This window comes from Podarcis pityusensis (genome assembly GCF_964106645.2).
Source record: "Podarcis pityusensis genome assembly, chromosome: 2".
NCBI lineage: Eukaryota > Metazoa > Chordata > Lepidosauria > Squamata > Lacertidae > Podarcis > Podarcis pityusensis.
This window is the reverse complement of record NC_138029.1, coordinates 49,293,820-49,320,713: the sequence shown is the minus strand read 5'-3', so window position 1 is coordinate 49,320,713 and position 26,894 is coordinate 49,293,820. Positions and strand designations below refer to the sequence as shown.

At 38.0% G+C, this 26,894-nt stretch overlaps 1 protein-coding gene and 1 long non-coding RNA gene across 3 annotated transcripts in view; one reads left to right on the top strand and one right to left on the bottom strand.

Annotated features, from left to right (window-relative positions):
- SLIT3 (slit guidance ligand 3) overlaps positions 1–26,894 on the top strand; it is a 415,965-nt gene that overhangs the window by 190,156 nt on the left and 198,915 nt on the right. For both annotated transcript variants that reach the window (XM_080995211.1, XM_080995210.1), the window contains exon 5: positions 22,013–22,084. In XM_080995211.1, the coding sequence (XP_080851337.1) occupies positions 22,013–22,084 (72 nt within the window). The remainder of the gene's footprint in view (positions 1–22,012; positions 22,085–26,894) is intronic.
- On the bottom strand, positions 1,946–3,042 carry LOC308471367. Its single transcript, XR_013982922.1, has 2 exons — positions 2,855–3,042; positions 1,946–2,065 (listed from the first exon to the last, which is right to left on the bottom strand). It is a non-coding gene; the product is annotated as an uncharacterized lncRNA (long non-coding RNA).

Sequence of the window (26,894 nt, the reverse complement as noted above, 5' to 3'; positions counted from 1 at the left end):
ATGTATGGATGCATGAATGTATGTAGAGTGGTACCTCGGGTTACAGACACTTCAGGTTATGTGATTTTGGGTTGCGCACCACGCCGAACCTGAAAGTACTGGAACGGGTTACTTCCGGGTTTTGGCGTTCGCGCATGCACAGAAATGCTAAATCGCGCTTTGCATGTGCACAGAAGTGCTGAATCGTGACCTGTGCATGCACAGAGGTGGCGCTGCAGATTGCGAACATTGAGGGTTGCAAACGTGCCTCCCGCATGGATCATGTTCACAACCCAAGGTTCCACTGTATGTACAAATCCACTGGGTGAAAGCTTTCAACAACTTGACCTGACACATGCATCAGATGAATTTGATTGCCTACATGACAATATAAAATAAAGTAGAAAAAAATAAAATACTGTGTCTTCCCACTGCTTGTAGTTTGTAGCTGCTTAAAATAATGCACAACATTTTTATCTGCCATAGATATCTGTTGCACTGTGTTTTGCAAAGTGTCCGTTCCAGACAGCAGGATCTGTAATCCATATGTTTCCATCCATTTACAAATTCTCTGTATTTTGTTTGGCTGTTAATAATGAACTCTGTTAATAATACACTGGATTTATGGTTTTTGCTTTTGTTTTTGTTACTGGGCACTTTCCAATGACAGTTTTTCCAACTTAGAAGTAAAAAAAGATAAAATCTGATGCAGTGATGAATAGTTTCAAAAGGTTCAGTGATACAACTTTGGAACTGTTACCACTGGCTTTCGTACACCCTGTAGTTTAGCATACATTTTATGTATGTATGTATGTGCCATGGCTTGTGAGAGATGTGCTGTAAGAAGAGAGTTGACAGCTATTTTGGCTTCGCAGACTTACGCAAAACATTCTCATGATGCCTACCCATTTCTTTTTAAATTCCAAACTGCTTCTTATATGTAATTTAAGTGGAAATTGCTGCCAGTAATTAGTTTCCTGTGGAAGTCTATGATAGGGACAGTACTAATGTGACTTGCTGTAAGACTAGAGGATTTCCCCCGATTAGCAATAAAATGAACTAATCTTCTTTGTTCTTCATTCCTCCTCCCCCCCTTTCTCATTTTACCACATTTACCAATGAATTATAGAAGGGTATATCTTTCTCTTTTGCCTTGTAACAGATCATGAGCATGTAGTCAAAGAATAGCTACTGTAGCCTGTGCTTTGCTAACCGAAGATTTTGTATTCATACTGCACCCACTATTCCTATTGCAAACTCTGATGTACCTTAGGCTGGTATATCAAGAAAATGCTTATGTTCTTATGTTATGATGGAGCGATGTTGTTGTTTTGTTTTTCAAATCGCACTTTGTATATGCTTGATACAGATTTAGACTGCAGACCTATGCACCCTTACCTGGAAGCAAGCCCCACAGACTACAGTAGAACTTATGAGTAAATGTTAGGAGGAAGGGAATGTAGCTAGGCAGAGATGGGCTCAGGATGATGGATTGCTGTGGAGCAACCTCCTAGGGCTGGTATAGCTTGGTGTTGTCTATCTGATCCCCTGGGCTTTCCCAGCTGGTCACCTACCTGGGACTTGGGAAGTTAGATATAAGGTGGAAGCTTTAATGCTCCCTCTTCTCATCCTCATATAAGATGTAAACTTTTGGGATGGGAACTATTACTGATTTAAGCAGGCAGCTTTTGGGTAGTTACTAGGGAGCACGTTGATGTTATTATGTTCATTCAGATTAGTGGCTTATTTGGAGTATGAATAAAGATTCTGGCCTTGGTTCAGTTTAGTTGTCATGGCAAATAAATATTTATGGTCTGCTGCGTATCATGTGAACTCCTTTAGCAATGTACACTTGTTCTGTATCAGGCAAAGCTTGAAGGTTGCCGCTTTGTCAGATCCCTGAAGTACCTTTGTTAAGCAGCAGCTCTCTCAGCAGTAGGCTTGAAAGAAAAGAGAGCTCTGAGCCTTTGACAGTGGAGGTGTGGTTTAATTGTTTGACAGCTTTCTGTGTGTTTGTAAAGTTCCAGCAGGGGTTGCTCAGCTTGTGTCCCCTAGGACTGATCTCTCAGAATTGCAAAAAGCTTCTCTGTAAAAGATGAAACAATAAGCTTGTTTAGAGCAGGGCTGTGCTGCCAAAGGAAGTTGTCAAACATTAGCTCTGCAGCTGCACCTACAGCAGCCAAATTATTGCACTGACATGATGACAGCTCTTCATGGCTGCTTCGTGGGGAGGACACAGAGGGGGATCAGAGGTACGCATATAGCTGGACAGCATGGATCACAGTCAGCAGTCATAAGTTATTGTTAGCACTGTCTTTCCAGCAGGGCGGTAAACAGGTTTATGAACATCCTGCTCTGCTGCATTTAAAGTAGACAAACAAGACCTTAGCATTGTATGCCATACACTATAAAACCAAATTTCAAGAAGAAAGACTGAGAAGATTTGGAAAATCTTAGTAATTACAAGCAGGTGGTCAGGCACCAGATCCAGTATGATAATTCAGCACTTTTTTTTTGGTGTGTGTGTGTGTCTAAGAAAATGTTTAGGGGTACTCTCATTTTCCTACTCATATTGAAATACTGCCCCTCAATAAGGCTAAACTAAGATTCACAAAATGTTTAGGGGTATGTGTATGCCAGTGTCCCCCCAGAAAAGAGCACTGATAACTTATGTGAGAGGGGGGAGAATAAATGTGTCCCTGATAAATTTCAGGGGAATGTTGCAGTGTTGGTGGGTTGGGCTTTGTATCTGTCTTGATAACAAGGCAGAAGGAAAATTCTTCAGGGATATGATTCGCTCCCAATCAGTATTTCTCCTTCCTCTTACAAGCAGCTCACCTTTGCTTTGCTCCTTTTTTCTGTCATGTTTACTTACCTTTCTTCACTATATTTACTTTTTTTCTCCAGATCTCTTCTTGGCTCCACTGATAGCAGTTTCCCTTAGTCTCCTTTCCTTTCCTTTCCTTTTTTTTTAATAGAAAAAGACAAAAAAATTGCCTCAGATTCCCTGTGTTCTTTTCCCCTACTCTTTTGGTTTCTCTGTCTGTCTGTCTGTCTCTCTCTCTCTCTCTCTCTTTCTCTCTCTCTCTCTCTCTCTCACACACACACGGCTTGGCGGTGGTTGTTTTTTTGCCTGTTCTGTCGGGCAAGAAAGAGAGGAAGAAGCATTTGAACCTTTAAAGCAGGGGTAGGCAACCTAAGGCCTGTAGGCCACATCGCCTTCTCAATCCGGCCCCCAGACGGTCTGGGAATCAGCATGTTTTTACATGAGTAGAATGTGTCCTTTTATTTAAAATGCATCTCTGGGTTATTTGTGGGGCATAGGAATTCGTTCATTTTTTCCCCTTCAAAATATAGTCCAGCCCACCACATGGTCTGAGGGACGGTGGACCAGCCCAAGGCTGAAAAAGGTTGCTGACCCCTGTTTTAAAGGAATAGGAAAAGGGAAGATCCTTTGCCCTGTCTATGGCCTCACCAGTCACTCCGGCGTTCTATTTTTCTCAGTCCCACAGCCTCAGGGTTTGTCGCTCCAGTGAGTCTACTCACAGTCTTCTGAGCTCCCTTTTCCATTCTTATATACATAATTCTATCTGTTGTCTTCTGGCCTACATGGTCTAAGCCCTTTACCAGCATGATGGAAGTCCAGCAGGTCCAGTTATTCATGGGCCCCACTGCCCCTGAGAAGTCTTCCATGGCTAAACAGAAGAAGAAAAATGTTGATCTTGTCTTGGAGACAGCAACAGCACACCAGCATGCTAGGAGAAGCCAGACAAAGGGAGGCTGAATCAAGCAGAAGGCATCTGTTAGGGGAAAGGGTAAGACATTGCCAACCCTCCCCTGGCCACTTGCGGCCCTCCTCTTCTCCAGAGGCTTTCCTTTCATTTTCTCCAGCTCAAGGGATGATTTAAGTTCACAGATCCCTCCCAGCTTTTTCTCTCTCTTTCATCCTCGGATGAGGATGGTTTTATGGCAGAGGTTTTCAGTCTTTTCCAGTTCACAGCTCCCTTGACTAACATTCTTTTTGTGGCACCCCTGTGGCGCTCAGAAACCCAGTTATGTCACCCTTGCCTGCAGCGCTGGCAGCCTCTCACCCTTTTTAGAATACCCTCCCTTGTGGAATGTTCCCTCAGCCTCCACTCCTTTCCTTTCCTTTCCTTTCCTTTCCTCTCCTCTCCTCTCCTCTCCTCTCCTTGGGAATCCTCCAGGAAGCCACCGCAGCCACCCCTTTTCTCTGAGCTGCTCTCCACCCCCACCCCAAAGACAAGTCCACCCCTCAGCCAGCCCCTGCTCATACCTTGCATGCTCAGTTGAATAAAACAGGCTGTCCTGCACCAACTCTCAGCTGAAGTCTTGCCCCGTTTTACAAGCTCCTTCACCTGCTCAGCCAAGGCCCGCTGGCAAGAAATTTATGAGCTCACAGGCAGCACCTAAAATACTCTCCCTCTCAGCTCAAGGCAATCTTTATTATGCAAAGTCTTAGCTACCTTGTAACTAAGGTAGAAACCAAAAGGGTGGGGCTCCCCCTGAAGAGCTGTTTCCCCGCTGCTGCTGAAGTTGTGGCAAGACTAAAGGAATCACAACCTTCCATGTCTAGAGTTCCAGTTCCTGCTCCCTTGAAGGTTACCAAGGCTGAATGGGGTTCACCTTTCCAAACTTCTTGCAAAAGGACTTTCCCCCTCTGTTGCTTCTCTCAGACAAACTGTAATCCTACACCAAAAGCTACTGGGGCCATCCAGTCTTTGTAGTCTATGATGGCTCAGACTTAGCAGTTATGCTACGCTGACCCAATGCTGTTAGCATAAGCTTAACTTAGGGGTTTCCAGTTTGGGCACGGTTTTAATAAAGCCTTGAATAAATCTACCTTTTAATCCATCGTGGGTCATCCCCATGCTTTATTCTGTCCCCTTGTCAAACCATTACAATTTCCTTTGCTTCTCTGGAGATAAGGGCTGGCGATATATAGGTGATTGAGTCAGGCTTGAAAGATTCACTTAGGGGGAGCAAATGTTGCTGTTTTTCACTATGTTTGGTAGGAGTTGCTTGTGTTATGCCCTGGAAATTCTCTGCCAAAAATTTATTCATTTTCCTGATATGAAATGTACATTTGAGGTAAATCAATCTCTGTGTTCAGTCCTCAAATGTATGATAATTTTTAAAAGAGCTAAACCCTTTTCTAGTCTCCCTAGAAACCAGTATAAAAAGGCATTGGACAGGGGACTTCTAATATTTTATTTAAAGTGGACATTTATGACTGGCCATTGACCTTGAGATTCCATTAGAGATAATGAAGGGCAGCATTTGAGGTTTCTTTCACAGCATGCAGCAAATGATGCATACCCCCAGATCATAGGACATTTCCTGTTCCATGCTGTGCAAGAATGGTGCATAACAGCATTTGCATTAGTTGCTTGAACAAAATAAGATGAAACAGCAGTTTTAGTGCAAAAGAACAGTTTTTTTTCTTTTTGAGTGTCGGAAACAACAGTTGATATTAGCAGCTGCTAACTAGTCATCAGTACTGCCTAAATATCTCCAGTCTTTTAAAATGGTAGATTTTAGTAGCTGCTAACTAGCAGTTAACTATTTAACCCTCTCCATTTTTTAAAACGTTAAATATTTTCCCAATGTATGTAAACGTAAGAGCAACATTGTGCCTTTAACTCTTGTGAAAAGAATGGAAAGATGTTTGCAAATGTACCACAGAGTAAGTCTCTTGGCTTCTAATATATTTTGAACTCCAGCACTTATTCATCAGGGAATATTTTCAAAGAATAAGCAGGTAAATCTGTTTTGTTATTTCCATACAAGGCTAAGATTGGTGACTCTGAAGCTTATTGTAATCTCAGTATATTCTTTCCTGATGAATTACCAACATAGTCCAAAACGTATTGGACCGGAGAATCTATTCCAAAGCACCATTGTTTAATTTGAGACCTCACTCTTGAAGCCCTGCATTTGTCCAAAGTTTTCTCAGTTTCTTAATTGGACAGAAATAGGGTCTAAGAACCATCTGCAGCCATTTCTCAGGATGAGAGGCATATGTTGTCAGACAGCAAATGTGGAACAGTAAGAGCCAAAGTAAATGTGTGCCCAGGTGCTACCACCCCCTCTGCCTCCCAATCTAGGACAAGAACCAGAGGGGACAGAATTGTCAGGAGACCAGGTTCTCAGCTGTCTGCACACCTTCCCTGGGAGCTGGCTCATTCATGATAAGAATGTATGGGTTTGGGGTCAAATAAGGCCACAACTTTTATTGATTACAGATGCAATGGGTTTGGCAAAACCACTAGCAATCCCTCAGAGGGGGTTGCTCCTGAGGCAAGGAGGACCTATGACATATATCAAGTAGGATTACTTCCTGTGGGAGCCCCACCCTGAGGAGTGCTGTGGCCCTATTCCCCAACTGGACATCTGGACAGAAGACCTCCTCCTGGATTCCTTTAATGGGATACCCATTTTTGTTGGAGAGGCAGGCAGAGGCTTATAACCTCCTCTTCACCGAGACTAAGGCCAACCCAAAGCCTAAACTGCCAAAGTTGTAACAACTGATTTGAGGTAGGCAAAAACCCCAGACAGAGCCAATTGGTCTGAAGGACAATTTCCTGCCTGGCCCCAACATTTGGTGACCAACATTTGTGCAAGTTCATTAACATAACAGGAACAAAAAAAAATGAAGAAAGTGGGTGGGTGACCTGACAAGGAACTGCCCTGGAGGAGGATGCCAGGCCTCTTTAAATGCTCGAGGTGCAGACCCAAGTGGAGCCTAAAGGCCCCCCTGAGGAGTGTACGTCCCTGGAGTTGCCTGCCATTGGCAAAATAAGCAGGTGGCTATGATCTAGTTCCCTAGCTGGTTAGGAAGCCCAATAAGGATTCCCACTGGCTGAAGGAAGCCGGTGCTATCCTTGCCAGGGGAGTGTTCTGGGTAGTGACGACCAGCCTGCAACGCTGCTGTCCCTTGAGATAGGTAAGCAGACTTACAGTAAGCATGACATTTAAGTGCACTACTCTTCTCTCTTTTCTAAACAAAAAACCACAAGTGGGGTTGGATAGAATCCGGATTGCTACCAGGAACACGCCATTTTCCTACCAAAACTCACCCCCCAAAATGGCTTTTTGTCTCTGAAATGTGCACAGGGCTGCTGTAAGTAGTGATTCTGGGTAGACGAATAGCATGGTTGAAAGGACCGATTTGGATCCCCCCACAACACAAACACACAGTGGATTTGCGTAACATTAAGGGCGCTCACCACTTCCCTTAACACCTAGCTTGGCCCTTACTATACTCATGTGAAGAAGTGTCTGCACCACAGGAACTTAGGTCCTCTGTAGATGTCAAGATCCTACCTTTAACCCTACCTTCAGAGAATACAGTAATGGCCTTGTTGAATTCTGTGAGGCAATTCCAGCAAGGTGAGTGTTTGACACAGATGCTTTAAGCATTCTCACTATTCTTTTTTTTTATTGAGCAGGTTTAATTTTGCCAAACAGCAGCATTTCTTTATTTTTTTACTGTAACTCAAATGACAGCTTACTACAGAGCTATTTTTTATTTTGAGTCTGAAAAATCTATACAGTGTGTGTGTGTATATATAATTCAATAATCCTGCTCCAATTCAATAGAGAAATGGCATACACAATTTCCCTTTGCCAGAGTGTTATGAGAGAACTCGGTCAAATAAGGAAATGAAAACCAGATTTAACTTTGGGGGGGTGGGGGTGGGGGGACCAAGCAGTTGTGTTTGACTTGAAACCCTTCAGAAATATACTAAAACAAGACATTAAAATGACATGTGCAAATGCTTTTATTCTATAGCTCTATCCTTAGTCATAACCTTGGTTTACCTGTGCTACCTTAGCCTGTGTATTTTATATGAACAACATTTCAATAATACAGATGAAAAGCTACAGAACATGCTTGGAGAAGCAAGGCTACATTATTTTCTACCATATATAAATGCTTACCTGTCATCCTGTGGAAGGTCATTTTTAAAAACATTCCTTAGAGCACAGTTGGCATTGGCAGGACACTGAAATACAGTATTTTATGTGTTTGAAGGAATTCAACTAAAAACAATTCAGATCTTCCAGGGGCTTCTTTGGGAGCATGGAATAGTTTTGGTCTAACCCTATAGACATTATTGTAGCATCTTATAGATTTTGCCACCTTTTTCTTACAAAATGCAACTCCTTCTGAGTAGTATTTGGAAGCACACACACAGCTATATATGCTATATTTCTTTAAAATGTATTCTTGTTAAATTAATAACCTTTCATATAAATGCCAGTGTGATTTACAAGCATAAAATAAAAAAATTAAATTGGTTAACAATAATAAAAATAAACATAATGCAGAAAACTCCCTCCCTTTCCATTCAGATGAAAATGCTTGTCAAAACGGGAACATATTTAATTGTTTTCAGAAACTACAAGTATTGGGATGCTATTCCACAAAACAAGGCAGTCACACTGAAAGCCATGTACAAGTTGCTGTGAAGAAGAAGAAGAGTTTGGATTTGATATCCCGCCTTTCACTCCCTTTTAAGGAGTCTCAAAGCGGCTAACATTCTCCTTTCCCTTCCTCCCCCACAACAAACACTCTGTGAGGTGAGTGGGGCTGAGAGACTCCAAAGAAATGTGACTGGCCCAAGGTCACCCAGCAGCTGCATGTGGAGGAGCGGAGACGCGAACCCGGTTCCCCAGATTACGAGACTACCGCTCTTAACCACTACACTACACTGGCTCTCAGCAGTCTGCTACTATGTTAAGGACTTAAATAAGAGATTCTTTAGCAGCAATGTAACATACTGCGGCAGTATAAAAATTACAAGCTGGAAATGGAAAGGTTAAAGCAGTTGCTTGCTTAATTTGTGGATTTCTCATTAACTCGTTTGTTATACTGGTTATGAGTAATCAGTGTTGTCCTTTTTGGTGACATTAATCATATAAATTCTCTAATTGTGTACTAACACAAAGTTTCTTTTAATGCTGGTTGATATAATTATTTTGAAGATTATTGTCACTGCTGGTTCAGTAAGAAATCAGATGATCAACTTTGAAAATATTTAACATAGTTCACTAGCAAAGAAACTCAGTTTCTCAATGGTAGATAAGTAGTTTAATCTGATATGTGGAAAGTGCCCAGTGAGCACTATGGCCTGCATACAAAGAACAGTGAAAATAGTTCCATACAACTAAAGAGGGTTTTGGAGTTCTCTCCTTAACTGCAGTCCAGAATGCCACAGAGAACCCCACTTTTGAAACTGGGTGGACTTTCAAAAATCTGTTTGTGATGTAACATTGGGGCATACAGTTGAACAAAAAAGTAAAATTAAAAAATCCTGATTATGACCAAGTCTCTAAAGTAGCTCTTTAGTTCTTGGAAAATTCATAAAACTGAACAAACACTCACTTACCTAATTTCCTTCTCTTACCCACACATTAGTATGGGGTGGGAGGCACGACGTGCCCTTTCTGGGGTAGTTTGTCCACATTTGGTCTCCATCCTGCATTCAGCTCTCACCTGTGGCTCCTAGAAGATGTAAGCATGTGACAGTGGCCGCACCCCAGGAATGCCTACAACTGACCAGCTAAACTAGGTGAGGATAGCTGATGGGCCTCAAACCCTCGGTGAGTTAGGGACTTCTCCTCGATGCAAAGACAGGCTCCAGCAGATAGAGCGGATGAAACTAATAGTGGATCCAACTAGATCGTTTCTGTTCATGCTGTGGAGGGAAGTGAGGGGCAGATGGGGCTCATCAACCTGGGTCTGTAGCCCATCTGGGAGAAGGAAAACTCTGACCCTAAACTTCCGCTGCCTTGCAGCTATACTATTTATGAGAAAGACTTTAGGAGTAAGCCATGAGGGAAAATCCATACCCACTGCCTTGCGGTGTATCTTTGACAGAAGAAAAGGCTAAGAAGAATAAAGACTCTGAGGCAGTTGGATGGCACCTTGCATGCCTCCTTCTGGCAACTCCTGCAGCCAAGCTGGTGTCAAATGTATTGCTCTGTTTTCCTTTGGACCGTATCAGTGAGGCCAAGAGGCGAGTCTTGTTGTCTGGGTAGCCCAGGACCTCCATAAATACTGCCCAAGCTTGTGCCCCAGGGAGGTCACTTTGGTGCTGCACTTTGGCTTTAACTCCAGAGACGCACTCCATTGTCTGTCGAGACAGACATATGCCAACAACAACCAACACATTTGTACTGAGATAGGATAGCCTAGAATGGTGTCAAAATTTGCTTCATTTGTAGCTCAGATCTCTCCTTAAGTTTACTACATTTTAGCTTGTGATAAGACCTAGATGTAAGTCCCATCAAACTCAGTGGGATTTACTTCTGAGTAGACATGTAGTTACATGTTTGGGCTGCATGCACATGGCAGCTTATTCCATTTTCATGATGCTTCCCTGTTAATTTTCACATTATATCTTATCACATGACATAAAAGGCACTTCCAGAATTATAGTAGAATTTAGTGGACTATAGTGCAAGTTTACGGTTTATTTCCATATTATTAGCAAATGGATAATTTCTGGAAGCAAATAACACGAAATTGAGCACTAAACTCACACTATATTCCACTATTGTTCCTAAAGTGGCTTGATCGATTGATTTAATTTATACACTGGCCTATACCTGGAGGTCTCATGACGGTTCACAGAATAAAATCAAAATATAAAACCACAAAATACATAATCAGAATAAAAACAACAGTCCAATAACACACCCACAAAAGAGTCACATTTTAAAAGGGCATATTGTGTGAAAGAGCAAATATAATGCAGAACTTCACATTTAGGAGAAAATGTGGAAACTAAATAAACTGCCATGTAAACATCCAAATTAATGATGTTATACGTTAAGTGTTGGTATCAGCTTTTGTTCCATAGGATCAGTTGAAATGCTTTTTAAGAAATGAGACTTCTGAGTTGACATGCATGGAATTGTGCTGTTGGTTATTTATAGTAGCAAACTGAGAACCCAAAGAAGCCCCAAGAAACCATTTCTTCTTCAGTTACTTGTGTATACAAATTTTATAATTAATACGCTTATCGGAGTTTTTTTAGTGTTAATATGGATATGATTGTTAACATAGATACAAGCATACAATGTAAAGTATGACAGAAATTTACAGTGTATTCCTAAACATAATGACTCAGAAGTCATTTTATAGTATATTGTATTTTAAAATGGGGTTTCAGAGTTTTTAGGGGTTTTTGAATGTTTTATGTAGATTTCCATTTTCATTGTTCTGTATGGGACAATGACAATAAAGATATCATATATCGTATTAATTTTAAAATGTCCATGAAATTGGTATCATATTTCTTGTCGTATTCATATTCTCTCTGTATTCTGTGCAGATATGCAACTGTTGCATGTATAATAAAAATTAGATAGGGAATAACTATTATGTAAAATATGTCATATTGCTATCCTAAATGCAACAACTTTTCCAGTAAATTTGAAATCCTCTTCCTACAATGTCAGCTTTTCTTAGGTAGTCACTAATGTGTAATTATATAAATTAGAAGACTGCATAGGTGGGGAAAAATGCAACTAAGTAGTATATGACAGTTATTAGATGGTTTATTTGCTTAATTCCATGAGAACAACACTATTTTTTTATTTAAAAAATCCTGGCAATATTAAATTTTAAAGTATCGAAATATTAAACTATAATATTTTCTTATTCTAATCTTGGATACTAAACAAAGGTCTTGCACTGAGAATAAAGCATTCCTTTTGCATGGTTTATAACAGCAGAAAATTTAAGGGGTTTATCATGTACACTGAAATGATAGTCTGCCTAATGTCCACCTTACGATACTCCTCAAACATAAAAAAGCCTTCATGGATGAAAAATAGAATAATGAATATTAACTGAATTAGTCATTATCTTAAAGTTTTGTTTAAGAGTGACATACATGAGAATAAATTTGTTCTTCTTCATATTGGGGTTTTTATTTGTCCTAGAAATGAGCATGCTATTTTTAGAAAACAGCGACTGAGTAAAAATCATTTTAGGTTGAGATAGTTCAGATTGCTTGCTCTACTTGAAAATAAATTTATCCTGACCAGTTCTGTGCTGCTATAATATCTCAACTATCATTTCATTAATGTACTAATGCAGAAAACTGATTTCATTCATTGCTCACTGTCAGGGGCTAGTGCTGCTGTCAGGTGTTTATTGAAGTAATTAACTTAATGGTCCGACAAAATTAGCAAAAATTAATTTGTGTGAGTAGAGCTTTCTTCTGTGATGGACTGCTTTTTCAAGTTGATAATAATAACAGTAGACAGTAGATTAATATTTTACAATTGCAGTCTAATTTTGACCATTATGGTAAAAACCTAACCCAAGCAGTTGTAAAGGTAGCAATTGAAAGAACCAACAATAATGCAACATGGTGGGGTTTTTTATTCATGGTTGAAACAATTGCAGTCAAAATAGGTTGTACGCAAATATGGAAGCTGTCTGTGCACTTTCTAGGAAATGTACACATTTCCCCCACAGTGTCTGTGTTCTTAGCATTTTGATTGGACCAGGCTGCCAACTGTGACCCTTCCAAGCAGTACAGCATAGAGGTGTGACTTCTCATATGTTGTGTTGATTGTAAACATGGAGGAAACATTGGCGCAGCCCCCTAGATTTTCTTAATTTTGTTGATTGATTCTGTTGGCTCTTTTCCACTTAATATTTTTCTTCCCTCCTGAATATAATCCTGTCCACATGAATGAATTCATCCAACAGAGGCCAGTGTGTGTGTGTGTGTGTGTGTGTGTGTGTGTGTGTGTGTACACGTACTTAGGACAAGAACAACCACCTGATTTGAAAATAAACATAGTCAGCATAGTCAACTTTTTGTCCCATAAGGTTCTGGCAGCTTATCATTTTAAAACAAAAAATTGCAAGAGAAAACAATGCAACATTTCTAACACGTTATTTTTAAGGAATTAAACACCTAGACAAATTCTGCTTAAAACCATCTCACATAAATTTCCCCGCACATACATCCCCACTGCTCCAGTCTTAAAGGCAGATGATAACGGTCCCAATTCATTTCTTCATAAACTCTTACATCTTTAACAGACACAATGAAAAAGATAATGAATGATAGCAATTCATAAGTGAAATATGTATAAAGCAATTGCTTCTTTCAATTAGTTAAAAAATAAAACCGTTTTCATATTGTTGACAGATAGTGAAGAGCTGATTGCCAAATTTGATAGTGCTCATCAAAATAGAGAGAAGAGCACTCGGAGAAAAATGACTTTTGATCAAAATGTTAGTAAGAAGAAGGCACTGGGATTAGAAAGATGGGCAAGAAAGGGTGGACATGGTTGACATATCAATATGAAATATTGAAACATTAAATATGAAATACATTGGATGAGGGTTCTAAGAACTATATGTGGGATTACTTAGGTAGGTAGGTTAATTGCCTAATTTTTATGGTGAGTGGGCTGAATTACTTGACTTCCTGGTTGCAGTTTATTTGAAGGCAGCCAACCATGAGTACTGGTTCATATATAACAGAAAGCCAGGCTCTGGTTTGTTTCCTCCCTGCCATGGCAGGAGAGGAGAATCTTAGAAACGTTTAAACCATGCTTTATTTTTATTTTGTTTAAAGTTATCCATGGTTTAATGTAATGTGCAAACCATCTCAGTGTAAAGATGTGAGAAATATTTTGAGACGACTGAAAAATAAAACATATAGTTCAAAAAGTCTTAAGTTTTCCCATACTTTTTATGTAAGTTCTAAATGATGGTGTGGGAGTGGTACAGTTTACTATTCATCAGGAAATAAATCTTCAGAAAGGAAAAGAAGCACAATATAAAGGGGGGTGAGCCTAATTATATAGGTTAAAGTATACCTTGTAACAGTGATTCTGTTTTAGCAGAGAAACTGATGATAAAGATGAACTGGATAAAATAGTGTTGTTTTTTAAAAAAGCAAAGTTATTACAAGGTTCATTAATTCTCCAAAATCACATGAATGAAGAGAAAGAGTTTAGAAGAATTACTGGCTTTAGTTCAGAATGTCAATTTCTACTTTTTAATCCCAGTTCTCACAATTTATTTGACATCCTGAACAGCAGCCAAAAAAGCTATTATAAGTATAAAACACACTCATTGGTATAAATCTCATTAAGTTGAGCAATTTAATTAAGGTATTGACATGCTTAATTGAAACGTGCAAGGAGAGACTATTTTCATATCTAATTTCCATATGCTTTCCACTTTAAAAGAAAAAAAAACCTGTAAAAATGTTATAGATTCAGCTAAGCCATGCCATCCCAAAGGAGCACTTGCTCCCATTTACCTTGATTTAGAGCCAACCACTCTCCTAAGTGGAGGTCCATTAAATGGATCTGATGTATGCCTGACTCAAACATGCGTCAGCTTCTCTTATGATCAATAGAGGAATATATATATTAATAAAGCACCAACTTAATTAAATCAAATAGTCTTCTGGGTAAACTTAAGATACTCAGAGATGGGCAGAGAATCAATATATTCTGCCATTTGAACATTAACTATGTGCTTGGAAATTTTATTCTCGCATTTTGAAGATGCTTGCAGTTTTTAAGTGTAGACTTGCAGAAGTTCACTGCATAGAAAGCTGTATTATGCATGAGAGCTTGTTCGGAAATACCCTTGCTCTGTTCTATATCTTTAACACCTTTCTTAACTATTTATTCTAACACTTTAGTATAGATGCTTGGTGTCTAAAAAGGATTAAAATAAATGTTGCACTGGGGAAAACAGTATGCTGGTGGTCTGTCCCCAGTTCTCATAAGCCCTGTAATAAACTTAACAAACATTTACCTGATAATGGTGTGATGTGTTGTTTCTATTTATGTTGTGAAGGCTGTTGAAAAATTAATGTGTACTTAACTATCAAATTTGACACATGTTTTAGTTTATAGATATTTCAAAGTTGCTGACATATAGTTAATTTTTTTGTTTGCAAATAGTAACAACTTATAAAATGAAGCCTCTATCTTGTGCATACACATTAAATTTTCATGGCAAACCATCATGTTTTAAAGTACATTTCCCTGCAACAATATTCCTAATAATTTATAGAAGGTATTTGCATTTAATCCTTTCTGGATATGTTACAGGGAGATAGAGAGAGAACATGCGACAGAGAGCACTACATGTAGCAGCTAGAACTCTTGGTGCATTGAAACTAATGGAATAAAATTAACCACCCTGTGATCTTCGGATGAAAGGTGGTATAGAAATTTAAATAAAAATAATAATATAATACAGCAAGTATCCTCGTTAAACAGTAATACTTGTTCCTGAAATTGTTGAAGTGTGTACTGAATTGGCAATGTAACTATAGCCTTAAGCACCAGGTCACAAATGGAATCTTATCAGATTCTCTTTTCTGCTAGAAAATTAGAATCTCTTTTTTATGTCTGCATTTTTTCAAGGAATATGCAATCAATTATCCTTATGCATACTTAAGGCATTTAAAATTTATGCCTTTTAAGTTCTGTTTGTGAAGTAGGAGATGATAGTTAAGGCAGGGAATTTTAATGTGCACGTTGTCTTTAAGTAAGTTTGTGAATTTGACTCCCAAGAGCTAACCTATTGCTTAAAGTGTCATGAGCCTTTCCACGACATCCATGCACAGTCCTTCAGTCGTGCTCTGTATGCTTTATTTTTTTTAAAAAAAAATAAGTGTACATGAAAAAATAGCCATAACAAATCAAAATAATATAAATTAATATATAATTTGCACAAAAAAGTAATACTGCAAATCATGGCATTGATCTTAAAAGGCCTGTTCTGTGCAGTCATCAGACCATGGTTTATTATTTTGATTTTCAGTATGATTCCAAACAATAGTTTTCAATTTAAACATCATATCAAAGCATAGGTAAGCTTCTGTTAACGATAGTTTGGCAAGATACATGAAGTGTGCCTGCTCCTTCAAAGGACACCAGAAAATTACTTCTTTTAAAAACCTTAATAGATTTTAGTAGATAAGTGCTCTGGGATAATGTATTCTTTTATGATCTGAATAAGTTAAATGTATCGCTCTGACATTAGTTGTAGACATTGTAACCTATGACACTGTAGTCCTATGTAGTCTGAAAAATGAGAACATATAATAGCTCTTGTCTGCTTCAACAGTTTGAGACAAGTTTCTTTCCATTGATGTATTTGTTTTGGTCTGTGTTGATAGTTCTCCCATAATGAAGTGCCTTTGAATGCAGGCGGGGAGAGTGGTAGTGTAAAACCTTACTTAAAAATGTTTACTGAAGTGAACTACTCACTTTAAGCGGCTGCTGGAAACTATATTCCTTCCACAATTAGATTTTTAAGACTTTCTAATGTTGGCAGCAGACCACTTGGCTTTTCATACATCAAGGATTTAAGGCATGTGCTATCTTTAAACAAACACATTAGCTGGAATAGATATTTTTCCAGACTTTTACATGTAGAATAGACTTTAGACAGATACATTATGGTAGAGCTACAGTTCCTCCCCACTCCACCCTCCCCCCAGATGTGATAATAGTTAATTGTCTTGGGACCACTTTTTCTCCCTTACGTTGTTCCTAGCAGTAAGTAAACAAAAACTGGAAGATGTGAACTTTTATATGAGCCTATTAACCATGTGGTCTCCTCCCGCCCACCCCATCAGCCATCAGCTACTCTTCTATACTTAATTTAATTGTATGAGCTGACATTGTCAATCTGCAATCCAATAACATGTTTGATGGCAACTCAGAAGAGAGTCCAGTTAATTTTTGGGAGTGCTATTATGTAAATAAATATTCTTACAGAGTGCTGAGCCAAGACATTTGCTGATTAATCGGAGTTCTGCCCTTGTCTTCTCCAGGAATAAACCTTGGAATGTCAGAAGACACTTTAATGCTTTTAAATAGCAAGAACACACCCATACTTTATTATTTTTTTTGCCTAGTTGTGTGCTATTAAGTGAGAAGCCTGATAATAATCACACTGTACAATCTTTGTGGTATGCCGTAGGGCCAAGGCTTGTTTCACGTATCCGTAAGGTATTTCATATATATTTTCTTTAGTATATATTTGTTTTTTCACCGCTGTTGCATAGACCATAATTGCCTATGTATTTCCAGTTGTTGCTCCCCCTCCCACAAAGTTATATGTCAAGAGAGAAAGGTGTTGACATTGAATGCAGAAGATATAACAATCCTGTGAGAGATTTCATTATATTTTAATCAATGCTCTTTAGGGCGAAAGCAGGACATTGTGACACCAGATGTCATAAATAATTATATCCTATTTTAGTGGTTGCTTTGCACAGTCACTATTGTTGCAAAGTTAGTGCTACTAGTACTTACAGAGACCAAGGTGGTGGACAAAAAGGCTATAGATGTTGATAACTGTATGGTGAGTTGGGGGAAATCATTTTGTCTTGCTATTAATGTGTTTAAAGGTTGTGTTAATGTTTATTGTTGAAGACTGCAATTATACAAAGCAAAAGAGCAGTTCTATCTCATGCTTGGGTCATATTTGTGACATCGCGAATACTTCTGGTATACAAGCTGTTTACGCATTTCTTCCAAGCAAAATAAAATGGGCTTGAAAATAGAGTCATACCTATGGAATGGGAGCATTTCAGTATATTAATTAAGGTTATACACAAACTTCACAGTGGTAAGATAAGTAGTCATGTTTGGTAATTTGTTTTTTGCACTGCTTAAGAGTTGCCTGCCAAGTTAACACTACAGAGAAGCTGACAAGGTGTATCATAGACAGTATTGGGGGAGGGGTAGAAGGATGTTTGCATAATGGGAATAACTTCAAAAAGTTCAAGGACATTTTATTTTATAATGTTTTAAAACTACTTGATCACAATGTTGCATTATTATTATCAACATTTTCCTTATCTTTGTAAGACTTCTTCAGTTCAGATAACCTCCTGACCTCCTGATTATTATTTTTTTTTAAAAAATTATGTAATTTTTAAAGTGGAGTAGTTCCCAGCAGAGCAGCAAATAAATAATCTAGTTTCAGTCAATTTACTGTATCTCCTGTTGGTAGATATACATATGACTGAGGATTTTATTGTTCAGAAGTCACATATGCCAAGTTATAATCCTGTAAGTAAGTCTTGCATTGGCTGGGATCTGTTTCATTGATGTTCTTTCTATTCAGGCCCCAAGGGAATGTTAGTATTGCTGGATTGTGTCCAATACTAGAATTCCATTCACAGAAGGCTCTTTCATCCAGGCTTCTGTAAGCAGAAGAGAAGGGAGGGTATTTTGCAAGTTTGGTCTTTCTGTTCCCCCCATCCCAGCAATCCCACACAGTTCTAGAGAGTGCCCAAATTATTTGCAGCAAAAGGGAGGCTGCGTACAGGGCTGTGGCAAAAATGGTCTCCCTTCCATTCATAGATGCCTCCAATGAATCAAAGAGCATTCCATGAATGGAAAGGCACTGTTGTATACAACCTGCTGTTAGTGTTGTATGCAAAAGCAGCATCTAATTACCTGTGCGCCTTAATTGCTGTTTCTGCTGGGGGAAATATAGATATTTTAAAAAACAAAAATAAATTTATGAACTAAACTGAAATATGATACTTCTCTTATGACCAAGTAATATCACAACATATTTTAAACTTTCCCGAATTCCTCCTCAGTCTTGGTGTTCAACAAATGAAAGGATGGTGGAAGGGCTGGAGTGGGTGTGTATGTCAATATTGTTGATCATATTGCTCTGCCTGCAATATGTTACATTCTTAATACAAACTTAAATATTTTCTTCATCGGCTAATTATACTGAAGGATTGTGCCCAGTGTGTACTGGTGCAAAGCAATAATAGCCACTCTTTTTTGAAATTAGAAAAGCAGGCATTTATTTTAGTGCTTCTAGCACTGATTTTGTAGCTAATCAGTGTGAAGACTATTCATACCTAATATGATAACCCTGCTGTTTGTTTTACTGATGTCAAATCTCAGTCTTGTGCATGGATGTTGGATAAGTTCTATCTCTCTGTAAAGAAATAAAAGAATGAAATAGCTGGACTGAAGCTTTATCCTTGGCCTTTATATTACCCCTTATCAGTATTCTAAGATTTTTTACAGATTAACATTTAACACCTCCACAGAAAATCCCTCAATTTCTTTAAAGGACATTCTCATCCTAATGTGTATTAGGATTATAAATTGAAATAGTAATAGTATCACAAACGTTGAACAGTTGAACAAATAGCTATATATTGTGGTTGGATACTGCTTCCTTAGTGGCCTTAAGAAAAAATATTTAAGAAACTGACCGCATGTTTCAGAAAACGGAAAGCTGTTAATATGGCCAAAGATACTTTTGTGCGTTGGGTGAATCTGATGGCAGCTGATTTGGTCCCAGAAAGTCTTTAAGAGTGATTTGGAATGCTGGTATCAAACACATGATCAAAAACTTCAAAACATATACAAGACTGCATACTTGTAATAGTGAATGGGCAGCTACATAAATGCAGCTTGCAGCTGAAACCTCTACATTGCTGCAACAACACCTTGACAATGTCAGGTTGTCAGATTATGAGATTTATTTATGAAATCGGCACACAATCCTGGAGATTTGTAGAGGGTGCCCTGTTAGCCAGAGAATAGTACCTCAATAGAAGATAAAGTGAATGTAAGTTACAAGCAGATTTTTTTTCCCTGAGCGAGATTAATTTCCTGCAATCTCTTGCTTACTTGGATAGCTGTAGAAAAGACAGAGTAGAGGGATAAAAGAGACATCAATAATATAAATTATATTGGTATGCTAGAATACTAGAAACATTGCTTTAAATCACAAGTTTGCTACCTTTTCACTCTGCTTGCAGTAATATAAAATGCACATTTTTCAAGGACAAATTTGATTTTCTTGTGTTCTGCTTAGGGTGAATGCTTGCTTCATTTATCTCATTTTGTTATCATTGGTAACTCGCAATTGATGTTTCTATTTTAAACCAGTTGCTTTCTCTCTAAGTAGTATGTATCATACCATAGTACTGTACATTTGTCTTTAAAAATTGACTTCTCTCACCCCACATTTCCCTTTGTAACACAGAATAAAGATCTGCCGCAAAGCATTTATTATTTTGGTATTAAGCACTGATGAAGAGAAGGGAAAGAATGGAAGAGGAAGATACCTTACTAGTCACTGTTGCATAATTTTGGAAAGTGAAACATGTCTTTTAGAAAACAATATAGTATTCTGCATGGCCATTTGTGTGTCTGTCTGAGAGAACAATTTTGCTACCGAGAGGAATTGGTGTAGACTAGATGACTAGCATAAATTGAATTAGTCTGACAAAGACATTTAGGGTGGGGGTCGAATGGACCATCATCCTGATGGAAAACAGAAGAAAGCCCTGGGTGACACAGCTTGACCTAAGATGTCAGTGTGGGTTTTCTGTGTGGTGCTCTTATTCAGAGTCACAATGCTTGTTTTTCAATAAAATCAATTTGATAGAGGTTCACCTTACAATGCAGCATTTACTTTAAAGGTGGGCGGGGGGTTGCATGGGGTGCATTATAATGAATACTACCCAGTTGAGCAGTCTGGCTTTAGGATGAACAATTTGTACATCCCTTAAAAAAACGGTTTACTAAGCTTGGTCGGGTATTAGTGTCCTCAAAGTCCATGCTCTATCCCATTTTTATTTTTTATTTTTCTATACCACCCTTCATCTGAAGATCACAGGCCAGTGTACAATATAAAAGCACAAAATGCATAACATAATAACAAACAAAACAATAATACTCCAAGTTTAAAAGGCCATAGATTGTTTAATTAGCCAGAGGCTGTCCAATTATTTTATTAAAAACAAAGGTTTCCTTTGGATGTTAATAAGAGCAATTTGCTTAAGTTTGCAATGCTCTTGGGTAACTGTTTTGTTCTTTTTATGAACTACAGTTTATGTATGTATTAGGCCACAAATATTAAGTAGAGGGGAATGCTGAGATTTTATTAAAGGGGAGGCTGAAAGGAGATATGATAGCCATCGTCAAATATCTAAAGGGCTGTCATATGAGGATTTTCTCCTGCTCTGGAGGCTAGGACCAGAACAAATGGATTCAAGTTACAAGAAAGTAGATTCCAACCAAACATCAGAAATAACTTTCTGACAGTAAGAGCTTTTCATTCGTAGAACATACCCCCACAAGAAGTGGTGGGCTCTCCTTCCTTGGAGGTTTTTAAGTAGAGGTTGGTTGGCCATCTGTCTTGGAATGCTTCAGTTGAGATTCCTGCATTGCAGGGGGTTGGAGTAGATGACCCTCAGGGTCCCTTCCAACTCCACAATTCCATGATATTTACTTTTCTCATACTTAATAGTTTTCTCTTTCTTCTTGGAACATACTGAAATTCCTAAGACTCTTAATTTGTATTTATTGAAACAGTTTTAATCACTTTGATCCCACTTTGTTCTGTACTCATTGTATCTCAAAGAGCAGTGAGACAAGGGGTTACTGAGAGATTTGTTCTGTAAGGCTACAGTACACTCTTTTAGTAAGTCCTATGTACATATACCGAGGAGCAAATCTAATTGAACTCAGTACGGCTTGCTTCAGAGTAAACATCTATAGGATTGCACTACACATTACTTTATCTGTTGTATTTGTTGTATTTCTATGCTATCCCAGGTGTGTTCTCCCTACAGTTCACATCCTTGTTAACGTTAATCTGTAATAATAAATAAGGGTTGTAAAGGAACAGACAAATTTGAAAAAAAAATGCTTTTAACATCTGTGAGGGTAAATTTTGTATAATATTTAATCCAAACACATAGGAATCAGAATCTGCAGTTCCATTAGCTATGTCATCCCATAATAGCCATATACAGTATCCACAGTTCATGGAAATGTTAAAGCCTTCCCAGAAATCACTTCAACGCTTAAGCTGCTGAAATACAGTAAATGTGCAACTATTTCTATCCATCTCTAAGTTGTCTACAGCTGTGAGCATTTCTCTATGTCATTGTGTGTTTTTTGTTTATTTGTCCCTAATAAGTGTGTATTTTCTTTTCTTTAGGGACTTAAGTGAAAACCAGATTCAAGGCATCCCAAGAAAGGCTTTTCGAGGCATTACCGATGTGAAGAATTTGTAAGTCACATCTACAATAGAACTTGGGCTGAATATGAATTATTATATGCTACTGCTCTTACGTATTTGAGGACCAGAGGCATACATGGAAATGGTTTCCATGCCTAGAAATCACTGGTCCACTTCCATGCTCTCACATTTGCATTAAACATAAGCACACTCTTCCAAGATTCCATTGTCTTTCACAGGTCAATTGCCTGAGACAGCAGATGTTTCATCAAAGGGAGCAGACTGATAATTTGTTTAGCTTAATATTGTATGTTTATTGTAATTGGAACATACAGTATTTTAATGAAACCTTTAGGATTTTCCACCTGAGGTACTATGATGTCTTGGGCTAGCTCATCCTGTGGCTACAGGGCTTCAGTACTACACTCACTTACCTGGTAGTAAGTCCCATGGAACTCAATAGGACTTACTTCTGAATAGAAATATATAGGATTGTACTGTTAGTGGAACATCACATCACTTGATGGTATACGTGAATAATGTAGTTGACTCATAATTCCATAAGTGCAGAAGTGCTCTGAACTGCAAATTTAGCCTAGTGAACTGTATGCTGCCCTCCTCTGTTCAAGTAGTAATAGCTGTAATAGTATTTTGTATCTTGTTTTCTAAATTTGCAAAATGATTCAAATACTTTATTTTAGTAGTTTTTACAATAGCCCCATAAAAGTAGGCAAAGATTACTTTCCACATTTTTCAAAAGACAATTGTTGCTGAGCTAGAGGGACTTGTCTAACACCTTGCAAACAGCTAAATTGTCAACTGGAAAGTTCCATTCCAACTCTTAACTGGTTTACTATGACGTATACAGGTAATTCTAGTGTCGATTCTTTTTATTATTCCATCTCTTAAATGTTCTGTGTGCCTGATGTTAAATTACATGCTAATCTTCTCTCTGTATTTTTAGTTTTAATATATTCACAAATTTAAACTGGAGGGCATTTTTTTTAATATCTATAATATGCCTTTCATTTTTAAAAAAATAACTCAGAGCAGGGATTATTTGTTCCAAAATAGTGCGTTTTTCAACTATACTACTTGTTGTTGTTTAGTCATTTAGTCGTGTCCAACTCTTTGTGACTCCATAGACCAAAGCACGCCAGGCACTCCTGTCTTCACTATACTACTTAGGTTTTATATATGTGTTGCTAAAAATAAATCTAGTGCCGGATACCAATTTGTGAAAATATTTCTTAACGTACTATAGACTGCAAATATACTTTAATAATTTTTGAAATTCCCCAAAATAAATTAGTGTATTATGATGTTGACATTCCTTGAGCATTGTAGTATTCATTATTAATGACAGCTTATCTCTGTTAAAGTCAGTTCACAATTTAGAAACAAGACCAATGTAACTACAATTAAAACAAACAGCAAATTGTTATAATAGCAGTAGTGAAAGCATTGTGAACAAGTTAGTATTTATCTAAATGCATGATGGAATAAAATTGTCTTCACTATCCACTGAAAGACAGTCGGAGATGGGGTTAGGCGTACCTGCCTCAGGAGCCAATTGTACAATCTGGGTGCCACAAATGGGTGCCCTTTCTCTTCTGCCAAGTTACTGCAGCTGGGTCGCTGAAGTGCTGTAGAGTTCTCACTCAGGTATTTATGGGAGGAGATTGTTCACAGATTCCAATATACAATAAAACTGTGCTTTATGGAAACATAGGACAGATTTCTGGAAGCTTTAAAAGAAGTCACATATGTCACCTCATATACGTTGCCTAGTTTTAAGCAATACTGTAGGTTAAAGAAGCCTGTTACTCCTTCTAGTGGTATTAAATCAGTTGTAGATCTTAATGAATTCAGGAAATAACCCTTTGCCTGTCACTTTAACTTTCACAGCAATTCAATCGCTAGGCCTATTACTATACTATTAAAATTATGTCACCAAGTTGAAACTTCCTATAAGAAAAATTACTTCTAGCATAAGTTAATTTAATGAATGGATTAATCTCATCCTTCACCATCTGTTCAACACCTAATTATGAATACTAAAAGCACCTATTTCATAATTACATCATTAAAAACTATGATTGATTGAAATACATGTTCCTCATGTTGGTCTGAGGATGACTCCTCCTCTGCATAAAGCAATCTTCTAAATAAGATTTTACTGCAATCTTTTACTTTTAATTTCTTCATCCACTTACAGTGTAAAGAGATTTTCAGGCCTCTAATGTTGGTCTCAAAAGCATATTCTGGAACATAAAACAATCAAAGTAACAGTTTTACAAACTAATAATTGAATGTTTGAAGGAGCTGAGTATGTTTAGCCTCAAAAAGAGGAGACATTATAGCCATCTTCAATTATCATAAGGGCCGTCACATGGAAGATGGAGTAAACTTGTTTTCTCCTGCTCCGGAGGGTAGACCCTGACCCAATGGCTTCAAGTTACAAAAAAGGAGATTCCAACTAAACACCAAAAAGAACTTTCTGACAGTAATAGTTGTTCAACAGTGAAATGGACTCCCTTGGGAGGTTGTGGATTCTCCTTCCTTGGAGGTTTTTAAGCAGAGGTTGGATGACCATCTGTCATGGATGCTTCAGTTGAGGATTCCTGCATTGCAGAAGGGTGGACTAGATGACCCTTGGGATCCCTTCAAACGACGATTTTTCAGCCTTTAATTGCAATGCTTGGAAATCTTGGGGAAGCAGGGAGCTATTGGGATACTCTGGTTAGTCTTTCAAGGGCGAGACATATGGTTCCCCCCCCCCAACAGTTTTAAGGGTACCTCCTGTTACTGCAATGAAGTTTTCCCAGAAAGCAAACTGAAGTTTCATAGCGCTAATGGAGAGCTACATATAAGGAGTGGCTTGTCTGGAGTCAACAGAAACAAGCTTTATATTACTTTCTATATCAATTATTTTGGCACAAGACAGTCGAGAGACTAGCACTTCTGTGTCTGCACTGGGATCTACTGAAACCTGGCATTCTAAGTGGTAGAAACTTCCCCACATGACCCCAAAACATGAGAAAGGTAATAGTCACAGAGAATGTTACCTAGCTTGGTGAGAACTAGAAAGGCACCTGTTATCTGGGAGTTGACATCAACACCAGATTCTTCCCATATTGAACAAGCAACATTTATTTTGAGATAAGTACTTTTAAAAGAATCAAGGGTTGTGATTCAATAAAGATTTTTTAAATTTGCAGATTGTCGCAGCAAGAAATTGCTTGTTGATAATTGATACACTGAAAGCACATGCTATTCCTTTCAATGATTGTAAGAGCTTATGCCTATAATAATGGCTGAGGAAACCCAGCCAGATGGGTGGGGTATAAATATTATTATTATTATTATTATTATTATTATTATTATTATTATACAAATGTGGCTGGAAAACACAACAGTGCACCTGCAAAAATATAAGAACAACATTCGACAGCAATTTTTTTACCTTGCAGTTGTCACACACTCAACTTGTGTGGAAGTGCGGCTGCTGAATGCATACTTGAAGCAATAACCTTTCCCAGAACAATTCAAACTGTTTCCCATCTGTTCAGTTCCAGCCCTAAGTGGTGGGAATTACTACAAAACTGTATTGGTTCTCTTCATGGTATGTCTGAAACAGGATGGGCATATAGTGTTGAATGTGTAAAGACTTTTATAGCTCACTTGCCTGACATTAAATTAGCACTGAAACACCTCCTAGAATTAAATTTGACAGCCAAAACAATAAATGAAGTCCATGGTGTTTTATTTTATGCGATATCTTTTGTCTGTGTTAATGTTAGCCGTGTGGTACAAAATATTAGCTGGCATAGATATTTGCAATAGGGTCATCCAAGCTAGGGATACCACACTGGATGCTGAAGTAGCAATCATAGACAAAACTTCAAAACAACTGGAAATGAATGTGGAATGAAGCCAATTTGGTTGTGTCAAACCAAAATATAGAAATAAAACTCTCTCATAGATGTAATGGAATTAAGGTCAAGAGGTCATGGCTGTGTGACACCTGACAGAGGCTAACTTGGAAGAAATGAATGACACAGATGATACTTCATAAGTGTGTTCTTCACATTTTGGTAGACAATGTTGTAACAGGATTAAGTGTCCACTTCAATGCCGTTAAGCAGTTGGCAGAAATATCTGATTTCTTGTGGAAATATCTTTCCATATCTGAAAGTGATGTGGAGAGAAAAGCTTTATCTTTATCATAGCAATATCCTGCTGACCTTGGTGGTGATAATTTTGGAAAAGAAATGCAACATTCACCCTCAGTACATAAAGCTAATTTTGTAAATGTACAGTTAAAGCCATTAGATCTGTTGAACTTGTTAACCGAGTACAGACTTGCTTATCCGTTTCCAAATGCTACACAAAAGGTCAGTAAAGCTCTTTTAAAAAAATAAATAGTAAGTTTATCTACCTTTTTATACTAATATTAATGTGTCCTGATGATCTGATCTGCATTGCAATGTAAAAGGATGTTCCAATGTGAATTCTTTCTCCTTCTGTATTGTAGCATAAACAAAGATGTTCAAATCAAATGTTCTTTCTTATCTCTGATCCTCTTTTAATTTATTGATATTTATTTATATTTCTCATGGAAGGAGTATGAGAGCATAAGGCCTTAAATGCAGGAAATCAACAGAACGCTCCACTCAACCCCTCTTGTCTTCCATATCCCTTTTGGTTTTATAGGCTGCACCTCATGGCATAAACCTATAGTGGGTAGAAACAGAATGACTAATTGAGAATGGAAGGGGCACAAAAGAAACTTTGTACCCCCGGATAATTCCTCTCAGAGACCCTGTCTATATCTACCAGTCTATACCTATACCTACTT